Genomic DNA, 19,090 nt, shown 5'->3' on the forward strand with positions numbered 1-19,090 from the left:
TGCTACTTGAGACAAACAGGGACTGTCTTAACCTTGGTGTTCCCAATGAGCAGAATTAATCTTACTGCCAACTACTCGTCGTAATTAAATTGGAAAACAGGACTACAGAGAAAAGTTTTTACAGTAACATCAAAATGGCTATTAAGCCGCTGCCTTTCACACTACTCATTGCTTCTGAAAAGGAGGCTGGTCTGAGGTGAGGTCCGGGAGCTGCTGGGACCCCAGCCTGGCAATCCTCTCCCGTGTTGACCCTCCCACCCCTTTTCCAGGCTCTGCCTCATCACCTCTCCACCAGTGCATTTTCGGCCCAGCCCTCACGGCAAGGACACACAGAAGGCCGAGAGTCAGATGGAGCCAGGAATGCTGCAGGGGCAGGGCTCTCAGAGACCCCCCAGAATGTGGAGATGGCACCGAGGCCCACGGGCACCTCCCAAGCCAGGAGATGCTCACTCACAGCCAAGAGGGAATAGCTGGCAATAATTGGGGCCAGCATCTGAGTCCTTGCCACGATAGCAATGACTTACCCACCTTGTAAAAGTGGGCTGAAGCTTCTAGTTTGTAAGATGGTAGCATGGGTGACCCAAAAGGGGAAAAAAAATGCCATCAGTTACTTGCACATGTAGGTCACCTCCCAGGTTAGAATTTGTATTTTACACCATTTATCAATTGTTGACAACAGAGTTCTGACATGAGAAAGATGAGTTCCATTCTGGGGACTTCTGGTCTATAAATAAGTCAAAACAGCCAGAGAATTTAAATCAAGGTGAGTTTATTGTCCAAATAGCATTACCTAATTGCATCCAAAACCACTTTCAAATCCATCTTTTAAGCTAGTCAGAATAACACGTTATCATTTCTTAAAATCACTTAACACTGAACAGATAGGTCTTCTTAAAAGGCAGCTGACTATATCATGTCGCCATCATAGCCAATAAAACATTTTTCCAAACTTCCTAAACACCTTTTGTTTATACTGCTCACACTACTTTAGCACTTGCTAGCATCCCGACCAAACAAACACCCACACCTCTTATAGAGTACATTGTGAGAGAATTACATTGACTCGATATGGCATCACACTCGTTTAAAGCAAAAAAAAATTATAATAATAATAAAAGAAGTCCAAGGCAAGAAACTGTAACTGAGAGAGAGAGAGAGAGAGAGAGAGAGAGAGAGAGAGAGATCTGAGGTACATGGCACAAGGGTAATGAACATAATGGAAAAAAAATCCCATGGCCTGGAGATTTGCTGGGGACTTACGAGCTGGCCAGCAATAATAACTGAAACCCATTAAAAAACAAACAAACTTTTTTTTTAAGGACAGGCACCTGTCAAAATACATTGGATACTGTAATGGCTACTACAGTCAGTAAGGCACTTTTTCCCCCAAAGTAGGCTGCAGGCAAAGGAATAAATGATGCAGCCACAGCATGCATGGGTACATTTGCCAATGGCTTCTTGAAACCTGAGCCAAGAATTGGGTCTGATAGCCCAGCCAAGTCTAAGGCAGAGACACACAAATGTAGGAGAAGAGTTCTGAGAAATGTAGCTGAATGGTGTTCGGCGTTAGAATCTAGAATCATGAAAAGCCACACGGCATGAGGAAGTCACAAACATCCTCTTGAGTCTTCCTGCCCTATTTTGAACAAATGGACAAGGGCAGGAGCAGTTCTTGAAAACTGCTCCAAGCCCACACAGGTAGAAGCCCGCATTCATTCTATAGCTAGTTTGTTGGCTTAAGAGGACTTTACTGTCTCAGCATTAATTTCCCTTTTAAAGCTATTCTCAGGGTTGGACTGTCTCAAAGATAAACAAGGAGGAATCCTTTTGGCTTAGAAGCCAACTGGCTTACTCAGACTTCCTCCCCATCCCTACCTCCCATTCCCACACTACCAATATCATCTTCTTGAACTAGAAAATCATTATTTACATGATATAAGGTGCAAGTCTATTTCTTCTCCCAGCCCTGCTCCCTTTGGCCCATGGAGAGAAAATTCCCCTGCCCTCTTTGAGAAAAGCCATCCCATCCTACCTAATGTTCTTAACCTGTCAGTCTGAGCTCCCAGGGCAGTGTGGAGGGGCCGTAAACGGATCAGACTGCAGGGAAGCTACAGCTCCCTCTGGGGGAAGCCCATGCCACTAACGAGGGTGTACAGCATTATGCAGTCACGGTTGCTTCCTCTTCCAGCCTTGTCACTTAAGTCCCTGTGGCCTCTGAGCTATGTGAGCCCCGACCAGGATGGTAAGAGGCAGAACAGAACCTCTTGAACAAAGCATGCAGACTGAGGCAGACCTGGCTGTGAGACTCGGTAAGCTCTTCAGCGGGGTCCTGCAGCAGTTCCAGCACAAAGACTTCTCCAAGAGCAGCCCGTCTCTGAGGAGCCGTCCTCTCGGCACATGGGACACATTCTGCTGTGGGATCTGTCCCGTTTCTACCTACAGGCTTCTTGGCTGTTATGAACCCGCATGGAATTAAATTATGCTTAGCATATATTTTTGGCATACTAGGATTTCCCCCTAGGATTTGGCCAAGATAGGGGAAGGAACAAATTTTGGCAGGCTAGGGGAACAACTTAGCCCCCACTGATGGAAAAAAACAAAAACACAGCAAGGAGGAAGTAGAGATTTTTTTTTTTAGATAGAAAAAGACCTGAACAGGTCTGGAACCCCTTTAGCAGGAGGTGAAAGAGAAAAATAAAAATCACGAGAACTGAGCTCCTCTGGGACAAAATCTCCTACCAAGGAAACCAAGATCCAAGGAGAGGGTGCCAACCACTTACACACCAGAGTTCATTCTTTTGTTTAAAGCGGGGAACAGGCAGGAAAAGCCAGACAACCTAGCACCTTCTCCCCCTCCCCCAACAACCCCACGCCTTCTATCACACTAGGCCGAGGACAGGAAGTAGAAAAGGCTAGAAGGCCCTAGTGACATCAGGGGCTTCAGGAAAAGTGGAAAGTTGCAGACTGCAGGACAGTCTGTTGGCCTGTTTCCTTCCTTATCAGATTCTCTCATTTGCTACTTCTGTTTGAGCTTAAGGACTGGTCACTATGGAGTAAGCTTGTACCTCAGTTTGTCTTCAGGCTCCAAGACACCCAAGAACTCTAGGGACCATGTCTTGGACCATTCTGTGGAACTCTTCAGGGACCAGAAGAGTGTCCTGTGCAAACCAGGCTCTTGATAAAAGACTGCCCCCACCACACTCATCTTTCCTCTCCAAAACTTCAGAATTCACCACTCACTACCCCACCAGCAACTCCCTAGAATTTAGGGTTATGCTAACCCACCAAGCCCTGAACCCTTCTAAACATCCCACAAGAGTCTCATTCACCTCTGTAAAGAAGCAGCCTTACCACCTCTCTTCAACTACCATCCAGTAATCATCTGGCCTGTTTTGCCAATCATGCCAATTCAATGTGATTTCAACCTAGAAAACATTCAGTGCCGCTTAGCAGAGGACCTGGCCTTGCACAGCACTGACTGTCCCTGGTGGAGACAGATGGGAGAAGGAATTCCCCCACATCGCATGCTACAGATTCAGACCCGGAAAAGCCTGTGATTACCGTAACCTGGGGATGCCCGCATCATGGAAAGGGGAAGAGAGGGAATGGTCCTTGCAAGCTGAGAGGGCCGTGGCGAGGAAAGCCCTGCTTCAGAAAGAGCTGTAAGATGAGGGTCTCCAAGTGGCCTGTCTCCTGACATCTAAGTGCAAATTATGAATGACTTCCTCGTCCACTGCATGAACATTTGTGCTCAATGTCTGCGGTGGTGGGAGGGGAAATCCCTTAGTTCAGCTGTATTTTTTCCATCGATGAGGATACCAGAGTCGAAATGGAAGCCTGGTGACTTTCACTACTGAAAAGGTTCCAGGGTGTGAGACCCTGGGCCAAACCCACCTGCCTCCTGCCTGAGAGGGCGTGCAGCCTCCTCCTGCCTCCTTCTTTCCCCATACTCATGGGCTCCCGAGCAGAAACTGTATGTTTGTGAGGTATTATGAAAACAAAAATGTGAATCATTTTCTTTTGTAGCTATTGATTTTGTCCAGTAAACCTGAGGTAAAGAACACTCTGTCTTTGAAGAATGTGATCAGAGAAGAAAAAAACAAAACCAAAAACCCAAAAGGTAAAAAAAAAAAGCCAACAACTGTGAATACGCTACCAGAAGATATACGTATGGAAGGGCTTTTCCAGTACGAAGAATTCATATCTCAACCATCTACTTCAGGACTTTGAATTTAAGCAGTAAAATAATATATTATAAAAATGTTTATAAAATAGCAGCACACTTTGTGAAAAACATTACAGCTAAGTACTGTTAATGTGAATAAGGATGAATGATTTTAGCTTCTTAGCAGCGCAAAAAAAAAGTAATAAAAAAACCGAACACAATAAAATGAAAAATAAGAGACCCTTAGATTTTTCGCCATCTTCAACCCTCATGCTATGAAACAAGGCAGAATCTGTGTATAAAATAATTGTTCAAATAGCCCTGTTCTGATTTTCCTTGTTTAGTTAAAAAAGGCAAATATTTTAACAAATAGCTTCATCACCTGTCAATTATAATTGTGCAAAAAAAAAAAAAAAAGTTGTTGCTCCAACCTCTTTGCTAACTGAATGCGTTTAAGAAGTGGAGAGGAAAAAAATTCAAGTACACTGAATACACCTTTGCAAAGAAATTAACAAAAAACGGAAAAGGGAACAAAATGCCACACTGATGTTCAGCTTTCTGTCTTTGCACCAGCAACAACTTTTCTTTCCATGTCCAAAGGAGAAGTATCTAGGTGGGAATTAATATCCTTACATGCCATCAGAATAACAGATCTTTGTTTTTAGGCTTTTCTGAGGAATGTTGTGATGGGAATGTCAGCAGAAAAGGTTGTCTCTTCAGTCCTAGCAGGGAGACCAGAAACATGTACCAGAGAATGTCAGATACCAGACGTGAATAGTACCAGGACTGGGGGTGAGGGGGCGGGGCACCAGAGAAGGGAGGAGTCTATTCAGCATGATTTGCATAAACCATCCCATCTAACTATCCCTCCGGAACAATTTTTCAAAGTGCTTTTCGAATGGAATGGTTTATAACAATGCTAAACTGTGGACCAAACATGCCAATTAGCACCAAAAATTAGTTTTCTCCTAATAAGGGATGCCAAGGTCACATTATTCTTTAATTCGTTAAAAGAGTCCATCCCAGATCCCACCCTTGGCCTCCATCTGCCTTGGTTTCATAGGAGTTTTGGGAATGGCCCAGAGCTACATTGACCCCTTTAGATAAAAAATGGTGGTGTGTGCAATGAACCATGTTTGGAAGAAGAAGCAGGATGTCAAAAAACATAAAACCCAGGATCCAATCACCTGTGTCCAACTGGAAAATACACATCTTTTTTAGGTAGCAGCTACTGTAGACAGCAAGAGTTCCTAACTAGAGATCCAGCAATGCTCCTGACTTAGCAATAGGTGGCCGAGACCACAGATGCTTCTCCATCCAAAATGGTTCAGTCACGCTGAGAGACTGCTTTGTCCTCCCTCCCCACCGTATCCCTCCTCATTTCTAATTCCTTCTCGAGTCCATGGCTTTGCAATCTAATCATGCCATCAATGGCATACGCAGTTCCTTGAAGTTATCCTAAAAGGGGTGTATATGTGCTAGTTTACAACATGAAGAAAAAGTCTCCTCTAATTAGTTCCCATATTGCAGGCATACATTTTCTCTAACTACTCTGCAGTTTTCTTGTAAGCATTTTACTATTACTTTTAACATAATCAAACAATAACTGTTCGCATACACAAGGGATTCCTTTCTGTTGTACTTCAAATAGGTACCAAATGCTTTTAATTATTCCATTTGTATAGGACCTTTTTCTCTCACTTCTAAAAAACCTTTCAACATGATCTAGGTGGGGGCAGAATTTTTTTTTTAAGTTTCATCCTAAAACATAAAGAACAAAACAACGAGAGAGAAGGAGAGAACAGATTGGAACACGTCTCTCCCATGAGGCCCGACTGACATCCTCACAGGTCAATATCCCGCACGTCTGTAGGGGTGCTGGCTTGGTCCAGTTCATCCTCCGACTTGGATCCATCCCCCTGCTCCTGACGAAACTGCTGCAGGTTGCTGAGCAGCACCACCTCAATCTGCTCCTGGCAGGCTTTGAGGCAATCCTGCAAGGAAAATGGTCCAGACCAAAGAGCTTGTTAGCAACACACATAGGGCACAGAGCATTTGATGAACATACACACACACACTCAAGCTTCCTATAATACCATGCTAGTTTCCCAGTAGAAATGAATGTGAAGTAAAGGAGATGTGCTCTTGAGGTGCCAATAGAACCTCACTACTCCAAGCTCATGCTTCGGCGTCACCTGGGAGTTTGTGAGAAACACAGAATTTTAGGTGATTCGTATGCATGGGACAACCTGAGAAGCACTGGCTTGGATGATGAGCCACAGATGGGCATGCAGTGCTCAGTGATCTAAGGGCCACAAGATGCTTTCTGCTTGGGGAAATGGGGAGAGGACAGAGGGAAGGGGCAGGCCAGCAGTAGTGCTCTAGTAGTAGACAAACAGCACCTGAGGGTAAGAAGAGAATGGGCTGAGCTGTGCTGACCCTCACATACACTGTGCAACTGCTTAAAAACAAAAATTCTGTTTTTCTGCTTATTTACCACCCCCTTAACTCTCACGAAAATACAATGCAGAATGTTTACAAAATTCTGGACACTTGCACTGTCCAGTTTGGGTATAAGCAAGATATTGCTCTGATATTAGTCTATATTTGGTAGGGAAAATTCCGAGTGTGTCTGCCCCAGGCAGAGGCTTCTGTTAGCTGCCTGATGTGGAATGCAATGGCCAGTCATGGGTGTCACGAGGCAGAGACCAGGGCTCCAACCAGCAAGCACTGGGTCAGCTGAAGGACTTGCCAGTGGTTATGTCTGACCTCTGTCCCCTGCAGGGCTGCTTTTCTGCCCTCTTGCCAGCAGCATATACATATGGGAAGTATATTCAACGGACTCTGCCCGGCCCTTTCCCCAGGCTCATCTATGCTTCCCATCTGTCCAGGTCCCAGGACAGGTTTCACTGACAGAGGTGACCCTTTGCCAAGCACAAAAGGATTATCTTTATATTCCAAAGATGTGAAATAAAGTTGGAGTTAATTCCTCAGGAACAAAGGTTTCATTTGCCCAAATTTTCCTTTCCTATCTCTTGCCCATTTTCCATTTCAAATTACAGGTTTTTGTAAAAGTGAAGATCAGGAACAGCAGCAAATAAGTGCTAAGGGCAAAGATGAAATATCACCCAGAAAGTAAGAAGAATGAAAAGACAGAGGCTGGTGATTCGCTGTCCTCCCACCACACCTGTGGGCAGCGGCTAAGTTACCTAATTTCTCCAAGTTTCCACACTTGTAGAACAAGGGGAATGAAACGCTCACATCGTAAAGGCTGACTGAAACATTATGTACGAAGTGCTACCTGGCAATTCAATAAATGATCATTCTTAATAATGAGTAACAATGCATAATCAGTCCAGAAAGAATTCTTTAGATTTGAAAGAACTCTTCAGATTTCTTTAAAATGAGGTATGCATTAGCATTTGCTCAAGATTGGTGAAGGCACTGCAGACTGAATGTCAAAGCAGACAGACATGACCCAGCCACAGAGGCCCCTGTGCCACCCTGCACAGGCTGAGGAACTGGCAACCAAGAGACCTACTGACCTCTGCCACTTTCCTGTGGCTTCTGGTCACATCCCCCACCTTGCATAACCCTCTCACAAGTAATGAGGAAGCTGGTGGGCCTCTCACCGGTGGCTCGGGCCTTTCCCGTGCTCCCCCCAAGGCCACACAGCAGCGCTGGGGCTGCTAAGCCACTCACCCCCTGTTGAGAGGTCTAGGTGGTGAAGGCTAAAGATGTCATGTTTCTAATGGCACTGGCATTTGAGTAAGAGACATTTGAAAACCTTAAAGCCTTCCAATTTTTTTTAAAAAGTAACCTAAAAGTGAAAGTTAATGTAGGCGTTAACATATAAGGCAAAACAGGACATGATGAGTCAAAACTAATCTTGACTGTCCCTTCGGAAGGACCTGCAGAGACGGAAGTGGGTCCGGCTGTTGGTTTTCCTTCTTAAGCTGGGATGGACGCTCGTGCTCCCTTTGAACGCCGTCTGAAGGAGCCGACGTGTTCTTAGGGGCCATGTGGTGGGCATAACATCCGTCTTCAAACGCTAGAATCCTCTCGGTGTGGGAAGATGCTCCCCCAGGAGAAGCAAGAGGCACAGACTCGGCAGCGGTGCCCTCCCTCACTCCCCTGCGTGCCTCACTGAGCAACACTGGGCCGCAGAACTGAAGCTAACAGCATTGCTCTGCCCCACCCTCTTTTTTTTTTTTTCTTGCAGAGAATAATGAATTGAATCCAGGCAGTTACTACATGATGCCCCTTCTACTGTAGAGGTACCTCAGGAGACACTGAGATTTTGTTTAAGATTTTGTTTTCAGGAGGCAGAGGGAATGAATCAGAACCCTCCCAAACCAGAGACAGTAATTGTGGCTTCCATGGAAGACAAATCCCATCTGAAGCATCCAACATGAAACAGTTTTTGTTATCTAAAAGGATGGCAGGATTCTAGCTGACTGAGGGACCGTGTGCATATGCACGCACATGTATGAATGCCATGTGTACGGACAGACAACAGCTCTGAACCATTAAACTAAAAAAGGAACGTCCGTTAGGTGTCAGCAATGAAATCTCTCTGGAGGGCTTCGATCGGCACAGCCACTTGGTGAAGACTTCCTGCTGTGCAGTTGCTGTGGAAGACCTGCCTCCCCACAAGACACCTTGTGCCTCCCAGCCAATCCTGCCTGCTTTTCCTGCCTCAAAGGCTCCATCCTGGCCATGTGGAGAGGTAATCTGGTCCACATACCCCTTACACCAATAACATGACCACGGTGTTGGCCGAACCAGTATCCCTAAGGTCAACGGTCTTCCAAATGGGGAAGACAGGGCTCCGGAGAGCTAAAAAACTTGACTTGGGGCCTTGTAGAGTCTTCCTTTTTGAGTCACCAGCGTTCCTACTTTTCCTGGTATCAGCCTTCTCTTCCAGCAGACTGAGACTTTAAAGGAAAATGCCGGAGAGAACCCTCTAGGGAGGGCTGGGATATTTAGCAGTCAGTCACTTCCATGGGACTTTCAGAGCCACGGGAGCTCAGTACAACACTTGCATCCAGTGTCATATCTATGTAAGCTCCTGCCACGAACACGGGCACAGAAGTTTCTGAATACAATGAAAAAAGATTTCATACAAAACATACACTCTCTGCTTTCTTCGCTCCCTTTTTATTCTCAATCTAAATCCTTACTGACTTTGTCCAGCTCTTGATCCTTGACCCTCTTACTTGCAGGGAAAAGTAATGACTAGCACAGTTACCCCTGAAATGGGGGACCCTGAATGCCATTCCCTGGTCTCTTCTAGACTCATCCATGACTGAGCAGGGAGCTCAGCTCTCTGGGGTCTCTGCCTCTGTAGGTTCCAACTCTTCACAATGGCTTGGCCATTATCAGCTCAAGTTTCAGCTGTACAAATCTCTTGCTTTAAGCTAGATGGGGAGCTTAAGGGCAAAAGCCTGTCTTGTGTGAATGGTGTCCCACGTCCTGCTCTCAGATGGTGGAGAGAGATACCAGCATCAGCAGCATCCCCTCCCTGCAGACAGTGCTCACTCCCTCCCTGAACTTGCAAGGAGCAGGCGGAAGGAGAAATGGTGGTGCTGTTGCCTGCAACCAGTCTGCCAACTGCACTCAGCATCCCCTTCCTGCCTGAGGAGCTCCCCAGTTTCCCAACTGCAGTGCCTGGGACTGGGGTGGGGCAGGCAGTGACCTGGAGGACAGAGGAGCCCCACCTCCCATCCGCCAGAGCTGCTTATGCTAGGAAGTCAAGGTGAGAGGAGGCAATAGAAGAGGGGGCCAGGTGAAGAGCCTGAAGGGGAAAGGAGGCAAAGCTGACAAGAGTGGGATAAAGTATTTCCAAAAGACGGAATTATAAGACAACATACACAGATGATTACAGAATCTGAGACTTTGGGAGTCCAAGGGGCTTTTGGAGATGTGACAGCAAAATATCCCTATTAAGCTACAAACTGAAGCCTGGCTTGCCCCCCGGTTACTAGTTAAAAGCTAAGGCTGGCCTTAGAGAGGCAAGTCTCCTGGTTTCAGCACTCTTTTCCCTATGTACCTCTTTTTCTTCTCAGCTCCAAGACACGTGGGCCTGAGAATCTCCAAGAAAGGAGGAGACCTAGTCCAAGTGGCTGGAAAAAACTTACAGCATTCCCAATGAAGAGATGCTACATGCATGTAAAGTGTAGTGGCTCTGAGACCTCTGCTTTCCATCAGCCTCCGAAAGCACCAGCCATTGTGTTACGATGCCCCAAATTAAGCTGATTAAAAGGAGAGCCATAATGCTCGTCTGTCAGCCTGGACAGGTGGCACTCCACAGTGCTGGAGGTCGGGCAAGCCTCCAACCTCGATGATGATAGGCCCCTCCTTGCCCGAGCCCCCAGCCCCGGAGCCCTGACAGCCGTGTTTGTGATCTCCAGCTCGTTACACGGGCCCCTGACTTCCTCTGCTTGCTGGCTCCAGCTCCGTGCCCTGCACCCTCCCCTGCCTCCATGAATGGGCCGACGGAACTCCTACCATTAGTCCTCAGTGTAACTGCATCACTCCATTGTCACCACACACGCACTGCACTCAACAGGGGGACAAAGAGCTGAATGAGCCCCAGACCCGCAGCCAACTCAGGCAGAGACAACTTAGGAAACTATCTCATTCTTCCTTTCTTCACAGGCTGTTTGGCTTATTTCCTTGCATACCAAATGAGGCCCACAGAAAAAATAAGGCAAGCGAGGAAAGCATCAGCATCCAGTTCTATCCACTCCCCCCACAACCCCCACAGCTTCCCTTCCAGTAACTCTTCACAGGGTTCTTGACCACAGGCCCTGTACGGTCCACAGGGGACAGTCTCAGTAAGACTGGCCTTTAGGATAAGCTGTGCTGTGAGCTGTTGGGGCTTCTAGGTAAGGGGGGGCCAACATACAATGCTAGGGGCCCTAGGAACAATGCAACCAAAAGAGACACTTCTTCCACTTCACTGCGAGCTGTTGCAACAGCTCGCTGACAACCAGGATTGTAACTTGCCAGGATGACCCCGAGGAAGGGATCACTCAGGACCTTCTCTGGGCAACATTCAGAATGGGACACAGAGAGCTTTGATGTAACCTAGGTGGAAGAGGACAGATATAATGCCCAGGTGACGAAAGTCTGTGTCTCTCTGTTAAATATCTTCCAATAATTTCACGACATCATCACAGCCTGTCAGTCTCAATTCTGCTTTTTCATTAGTGAGTCAGTAAAATCATGTCATGTGAAAATGAAATGACCTGCTTTAAGATAAAGTCAGATAAATGTTTCCAAGGACCCTGACCTATAATCAACGTTAAGGAATAACATAGCTTTCGAAAATACCTGGAGAGACCAAAGGATGAGAAACACACTTGCACCCCCGTGCCCACCCTCTGTTCTGCTCCCTCCCTCCTCCCCTCCTTCCCTCCGGGTCTTCAGCCGTGCTCCCCAGCTCCCCAACGTCTCTGCCAACGTCAGGGGCGCTGGGCTGGAGAAAGAGCCGAGTGAACGCTGGGTCTCGTTCAAGAGGTTCCACAGACAAGTGGAGAGTGAGATAAACGCTGGCACAGGGCGTGAGTGGAGTGCCCGGGGGACGGAAGAGGAACCCTGACTCTGCCTGGGGAAGCACGGAAAGGTTCAAGGGGACCGGGACAGCTGATCCCTCCTCCCACACTTACCCTTGGCAACGGAAGTCCAGTAGAGGTTCCCCCAAAAGCCAGAACCGTGTCTCTGGCTGGTGCCTGTTTTTAGCAACACTTATGAGTGGAAGGAAAAAGTACTTAAAATATACCACCCTCTGAGACTTTTATTCCCTGTAAAACTGTCAGGCTTCTCACTCAGCTTTCTGTTTGGAATGAAGCGTTCCGGTTTATTTTGGCAACCAGAGGGAGCAACAAAGACCAACTTTCTCAGAGCTGCATGGGTCCCTCCTATCAAAGCTTTCCGCAGTGGGCCGGGGAGCCATAGAAGCTCATCTGGCTGTCTCAAACCAATCAAGGGGACCCCCTTTTCAACAGTTTGATCCCTGGCAATCCCTGCATAGTGAAGACTGTGAGCTTGAAGAGAGCACAAATGACAAGGTGCCTGAGGCAGGCAGAGGGCGGTGGGATTCCAGGGAACGATGCTGGCTCCCCCCCGCGCCCCCGACTCCCATTCAGTGCCCAGAGCCAGGGGGCGAAGTGCAGTCCCGAGTGCCCGACTTCCCAGTGGGAGAGCTCCGTGTAGACCTGTGGGCCTTTCACAGCGGGGCCCAAGGACACTGTGTGCATGTGTACTTGTACATCTGTGTTTTGTGTGACAAAATATGAGTAACGTAAGAATTTACCACCTTAATCACTTTTCAGTGAGCACTGGCACCAAGGCCATTCAGTCTGCCGAGCCAGCACCAGTGCGGGGGCCCCCCACCCCCGACCCTGCGCACTCTGTGGTCAGCCCGAACTGAACCCCCACACCCGTCACCAGCACCTCCCCGCACCACCCCCACTCCTACCCCAAGGCCCTGGTCACCTGTAGTCTGCCTTCTGTCCGTATGAATTTGACTACTCTGGAAAGCTCATATTAAGCGGAATTATAAAATAATGGTCTGTGTCTGCCTTATTTCACTCAGCATGTTTTCAAGATTCATCCACGCTGTAGCTTGTGTCAGAACTTCACTTCTTTTTAAGGCTGAGTGATGCTGCCGTACTTTCCTGCCACAGGCTGTTTCTCCACTCCAAGGGCATTTTCTGTCCGGCTTAGGCAGCTGGGAAGCCTGTGTTTCACATTCGGCCCGGTGAGCACCTTCCTGAGTTGATTTCCTACTGTATGTGTGGTTCCTAACACATTATTTGCCATCTACTCATTTGTGATGCGCATTTGGGAGGGTTTTACATACTTCACTCCTGATTCTCCATACTGTTGTTGCTAAGTTCCTTGAAGGCAGGAACCTCATCTTTTATTTTCCATGCACCAGCCACCCTACATGCTCCAACTTCCACCATGGGACCTTGGGCCCGTGCCCTGCTCACCACGCAGCAGCCTGCAGCAAGCGGGCCTTCCACAAACCCTTCCGGAAGTGAGTGGGGAGTAAGTGCGTGAATGAAACCCACCACTTCTTAACTCACAAAATGGTAACAGAGCTCAGGAAGGAAAACTCACCTCCCACCAAAAGCTAAGGCATTCTAACTTCTGGCCCCTACACACTCCTTCACTCTGAGCCGCCGTGCTTCAGCTTCAGAGAACACAGGCTGATGGGTGGGAGGGGACTCGGCCCTGGAAGTGAGACACACACTGACTGCCTGGCCCAAGGCTGCTCACGCCTTTCCACTAAGAACTTTCCCAGCAAGAGAGTGAGCAGAGGTAAGCTTGGAGCTTCTTGAGGGCTCAAATTGTTCTCTGGAAAAAATGGCATAAATTTTAGATTCTACTAGGTGCATGCTTGTTTTTTAATATTAAAGTGTTCGACCCCAGGCCCACCCTGAGGAGGAGGCATGCCCACACACCCCCGGTTAACAGCTGGGATTTATGGAACTCTGAGGAGTGGTGTGCATTTCACCCAGTCTGCAGCCAACTCGAGTGGACTGGCTACCTCGTGCCGGAAAGGACATGAGAGCCTGGTCTGCAGTCCTGAAATGCGAGGTGTAGCTTGAAAGCCTCGGTGGCACCCCAACAGTGACCTCTGTCCATCTGAAACCAGTAAGGGGTGGCAAAGAGAGGGATGGGAGAAGGCTGGACACCCACCGGGTGGGGCGGCAGGTGTGGAAGTATCTGGACAAGGTGACAGTGCCTGGGGGTCAAACTCTTGTCCCTGACGTTTTTGTCTCTGCGGGGTCGAGGGAGGGCTTGTCCTAAGCTGGTTGGGAGTCCTCGTTGCAAGGCAGCTGTAATGGGACATGTTCAGAAGAGCGAGGAAGAGCACCATTTCTACAACCATTAAGTTCTGTCCAAGGTTTGTTTGTCTCCAGAGGATTCAAAAAGCCTTCTTCACCTGAAGCTGCACAGGAGGAGTCATTTCCATCTGTATTTGAGAAACCACGGTCTGAAGCCTATGTTTTGGAGCCGACATTTTAAAAGCCTATCAGAGAACCACCTCAGAGGAGGGCCCGGGTTTGCTCTAGCACACCGTCAACACCTCCCTGCGTCGCCCCCTGGAGGCGGTCAGAAATGCCAAGGTGGGTGGGTGAGAAAGCAGCAGCCTTAGGCTCTCGGAGGTTTAACCTTCTGCTCAGTGTCCCTGGTGGAGGCACGGGCCACAGGCCTGTCAACCACATTATCCCTAACTCGATATATTCCCACGGCATGACATTCAGAATCCCCCTGGAACACCCAGAGAGGCCATCACAAAGCTCCCCTGCATTCCTGAGCCTCGCCATGGTGACTCACAAGGGCCTCGGAGCTGATACTTCACTCTCAAGGTGCCTTTAAACCAAAGGGCTTTTTCAAACAAAAAGATCCCAGAGCTGCAGCAAGGGTGAGTGCAAAGTTCCCAGACCCCCATCAGAGCTTCCAGGTTCTAGTCCCAGCTCTGCCACTGCCCCCGGCACCCCGGCCCTGCCTCCTCCCGGGCTGGCCACCTCTGCACTCTCACCTCCCGACCCCCCAGAACCACCCTGGCTTGGGCCTTCTGAGGACTGCAGTCTTCTGAGGCTGAAGAAGAGCTTCACTTGACCCTGATCTATCTCAGAACCTTTCTTCTGGTAAGGAGTTTCCAACTCTGACAACCAGAGTACAGCTTCTGGGACTCCCACAGGGCACTCAGCATGGAAAAAGCTACATCTAATAATGGTTCCTTCCATTTGCACGGCACTGTATTCTTTTCGCAGTGCTTTCCAATCCATTACCACGTGGAAAAAAAAGGGAAGTGAGAGGCAGGTGGGGTTGAGGGGTCAGTCAAGGTTGACACCATGCTCATGTGGGGGGGGAGGGGGGGCTCTTGCATGTCCACCCCCTCCAGGACAGCAGATCTCTGCTCCGGTTGCCCCTTCTGCTCCCTGTGTCTTCTGGCCCTCGTGCGAGCAGACACAAGAGCTCCACACTGTGGAGCACAGGCAGCCCCACGCGCGCGCGCGCGCACACACACACACATGGAAAGGAAGCGACAATGCAGATCTACTAGGAAGCCCATGCTATGGGCGTTATGAAGGAAAGTGAGTAACTGGCCTGCCCTCCCCCTTGCATCCGTCTGCTAAGTTCTTTGCTCCATGAATGGCACACAGGTTTTCAAAACCTTCAGAGGAGACCTCACCTGCTGGAGTTTCTACTTCCTTGGACGTGAATCTTAGATAACAGAAACCAGCAACAACAAAAATACCTGACACATCATCAAACAAACCGTCTCCTTCCCTGAGCCGAGAAAGGAGACATGGCCACCACCGAGAAGGTGGCCACCACCTACCACGTCGGTGTTGGTGATCTTGGCCAGCAGCTCCACCAGGGCATCGCCGGTGAGCGAGCTCACTTCCTCATCCTGCTGCAGCCCACAGATGGCAGCCCCCACGCTTCCAGTCGCAATCATCGACGGCGGGTACATGGCGAACTTGAAATCTGCGAACAAGAGGCAGAAGGTCAAGACATGCACAGGAAGGGCTGGGATCCAGGAGCTCCCCAGCCTGAAGATGCTCCGAAACAGAATGGGTGGGTCAGCTGCACAAGTGACCCCAATGCTACAGACCCTACCTCCCCTGAGACTTCCCTGCACAGGTCACCCTTCCTTCATTCTCCAACCCTCGGCACCCGAGGAGAGTACACAGGAATATCACTTGGGATCAACCGCTGCACCCTCATCAGATGGCTAAGTTGGTTTAGATTTTATGGTGCGAAGATCCCATTTTCTTGCTGGGGGAAAAAAGTAATCTGCTAAAGAAGTGCAAAATAAGGGTAAATCTGTGGAGCCCCAACCCCCTCTACTCCCATTTCTACAAAAGCAAACACAGAGGATGCTCTCGTGCAGAAGGCTCAGCTGGGGAGCCTACACGGCTGTTTCCTCTGAGTACTCCTCAAAAGGAGCTGGTGACCAAGGTCGCCCCTGCTCTGTCCATTGAGGGGACACAGTCCACACAGCAGCCACACAGGTGCACACAATTATCACACTAATGTTGTGGAGGAGAAACCCGACACTTCTGACCATCCAAAACGACCCGTCTGCCTGCCTCGTGTTGATGTGTTAAAGAGATTAGTCTGCTCACTCCTTCTAGTAACAGTTCTGGAGTGGAGCGAATCTTGCCCAATGGGCTACCTCTAGTGTGAGCTCCACTCCAGTGAATTTGCTACAGGTGGAAGTGGGGTGGGGGTGTGTAGAGGTAAGACATGGGTTGCACTTCAACTTATAGCATAAACATTAGGTTGATCCTTCTCAAACAGTTCAAACTAGCATTTCCTCTTCTTCCCATACAATGCCAGATTGCAACACAGTCCACAGAAGCACTTTTTCCAGTGACCACACTGTCCAGCACAAGTCAGTGGTGTTCTCAGGGACATGACAATTGCTGACCCACACACGCCTCCCTCCTGACCCTGCCGAGTCCCATGAACGCAGCAGGCTTGGCTGCCTGACAGTCTGTCTTTCTCCTTGGCCTTCTTTCCTTAGCCCACTCACCATTTCCACCTCTTGAGGGACATACACTATGATGTTCTGCCTGAAGCCTGCTGCCCACCAGCTCCTCCAGTGCGCCTCCATCCCCACGGATGCTGACAAAGCCAAGCCCCCTGCCTTCCGCTCTGCTGTAGGTCTCTTCCACATGGGGTCACAGGAGTGTTTCTCTGCCCAGTAACCTCATTAGCTTCCCCCTGTGACATTCATAATACAGAGGAGGAAGCCAGCCCATGGCCCTGGGCCCACAGAGGCCTGGGTGGGAGCATCTGGCTGGGAAGGGCAGGAGGGTATCCCTGGCCTTTCTTCCCCTCCCTCCCCTCCTTCACTCAGGCCTCAGACTGAGATGTACACCTCACGTGTACCTATCGTTCTCATTCTTCTGCATGCAAAACTAACTCCTATTTATGGCAAATTAACATCTGGAAGCCAGGAGGTATATATAGGTGGTCCTGGGGTGTAGTAGGCATTGGAGTTGCTCAGGACTATAGTGGCTTCTTGTTTTGCTAGGAAAACACGGAGGTAGCATCCTAGTGGTACTGTCCTCTATCCCCAGAATCAGGAAGCACTATGAGCATGAAGATGGCTGCCTGCTGACAGCTCAGGGTAGCACAGACTGGGTAGAGTCCTCCCTGGGCGTGAGGAGCTGCGAGATGCCAGGCTGGCCACTGCTCCACTGCCACTCTTTATGGCTGCAGACCAGTGTCCTCTGGAGCCTGGAGCAGCTGCCCAGCTGGCCTGCTTCATCAGACAGGAGGCGATGTGGGCACTAAGAAGCCAGCTGCAGACCGTGGGACCTTGAACCAGTCACTTGCTCACTCAGCCCCTGGAATCCCACCTGTCTAATTCAGGGTTAGGTTAAAATCAGCCTTTCTTCTAACCTCCAGTTGCAACTCATTAGCAGGTCTTGAAATTCATTAGTGAGGGATGCCAGCATTTTTGGTTATTGTTTAATGGATCAGAATAGGATAGAAAGTATCAGGAAGTAGTGCATGTAGTAACAGTAAATACCATTTTGAGAAACTTTGTAACAGTCTGATATATTTATGTGTCTCCTGAGTTGTGTTATAAAATGTCTTCGTCCCTTTATTATTTAGGTCAAAAAGTTTAAAGACCTTAGGCTAGCTAACCTCCCAGGCACCTTCCAGCTCTCATTTGCTTTTTTAATTCAAGTATCTGGAATAAGAACAGCTCCCAAGGAGAAAAGCAGGGAAGGGGCAATGGACGACAGCATGGCTTCCACCAGCCAGCTCATTTGGCATGGCCTCAGGGGCTGCCCCCAGGACCACCTCATGGACACGCCCCTCCGCTGGTAGGGGTACAGCAAAGAAAAACACAAGATTGTAACATCTGAAGGGTCGTGTCCTTGCAATAGCTCTAGATAGCCAACCCCCACACTCAACCATTCAAGGTTCTACCTAATCCGTTCAGCCATTCCTGGAAACCTTAAAACTTTGGCTATGTAACTGGACTGAGAAATACTCATGATATCCACTTAAGGTGGGGGGGGGGGGCTGCAAAAAAACATGCATGGGTGCTAATATCACAAACTTTCATAAATATATAAATGCATATATACACATGCATAGAGCTGAGCTAGGAGTATACACAGAAAACGTATATGAAGTTGCTACCATTAGGTTGGGGAAATAAAATGTCAATTTTCTTTTAGTGTCATTTTACTTTTTAACAAGTAAAAATCTGTAAGTCTCTTGGTCAAAAATTCTAAGAAGCTGTATCTTAGCACAGAAAACATGCTCAGAGTGAGACTCTGTCTTCACCCTCAGCTGCCTACCTGGAAAGGTGAGGTATCTGTGACCCCCGAGATCCCTCCTTCTCCTGAAGTAGAGTGAGAAGCAATGGACTGGCCAGTGACCCATTCTGATTGAGTTATTACAACATGTTCCTCCCTGTTGCAGGCAACGTGGATGGTTCCCCCAGCATGTTAAAACACAGTAATATGTCACGACATGGTGCATTCCAAATGACTAGGTGTACACATGCGTAACTTCTACAGAAACTTCTCAAAGAAAGGAGGTACTGAAGTGGATAAAAGCACTGGACACACTTAGGAGGATTCTCCAAGGAGATGGGTAGGATTTGGGCAGCAGAGCCAAGGAGCTCCAAGACCCAGAAGGGGGGATGCATGGAGGCTAATATCCTAAAGCTGTGTGAAGATGGGCACATTAGCTGATCTCTCTGAGCCTCCAATTTCTCACCTGCAAATAAGGATAATAATTATACCCACCTCACAGGGTTGGTCCGGAGACTAACTAAAATAATCCATGTAAAAAAAAAGCACAGAGCCTGGCTCATGGTAAGCAAACTGTCAGCCGATGCCACGACATCATCGTCCTCACCAC

The 19,090-nt window shown here is 48.5% G+C and overlaps 1 protein-coding gene across 1 annotated transcript in view; it reads right to left on the bottom strand.

The window, feature by feature from the left end:
• Nucleotides 1-752: 752 nt before the first annotated feature.
• Nucleotides 753-19,090, bottom strand: part of CCND2 (cyclin D2) — a 28,897-nt gene continuing 10,559 nt past the window's right edge. The window contains exons 4-5 of the mRNA XM_045830414.1: nt 15,534-15,682; nt 753-6,159 (exon numbers count right to left, since the gene is read on the bottom strand). Coding sequence (XP_045686370.1) covers nt 6,010-6,159; nt 15,534-15,682 — 299 coding nt within the window. The 3' untranslated portion in view covers nt 753-6,009. The remainder of the gene's footprint in view (nt 6,160-15,533; nt 15,683-19,090) is intronic.

Source organism: Phyllostomus hastatus, unplaced genomic scaffold (genome assembly GCF_019186645.2).
Source record: "Phyllostomus hastatus isolate PE091 unplaced genomic scaffold, TTU_PhHast_1.1 phas_contig_152, whole genome shotgun sequence".
In the NCBI taxonomy this organism is placed as follows: domain Eukaryota; kingdom Metazoa; phylum Chordata; class Mammalia; order Chiroptera; family Phyllostomidae; genus Phyllostomus; species Phyllostomus hastatus.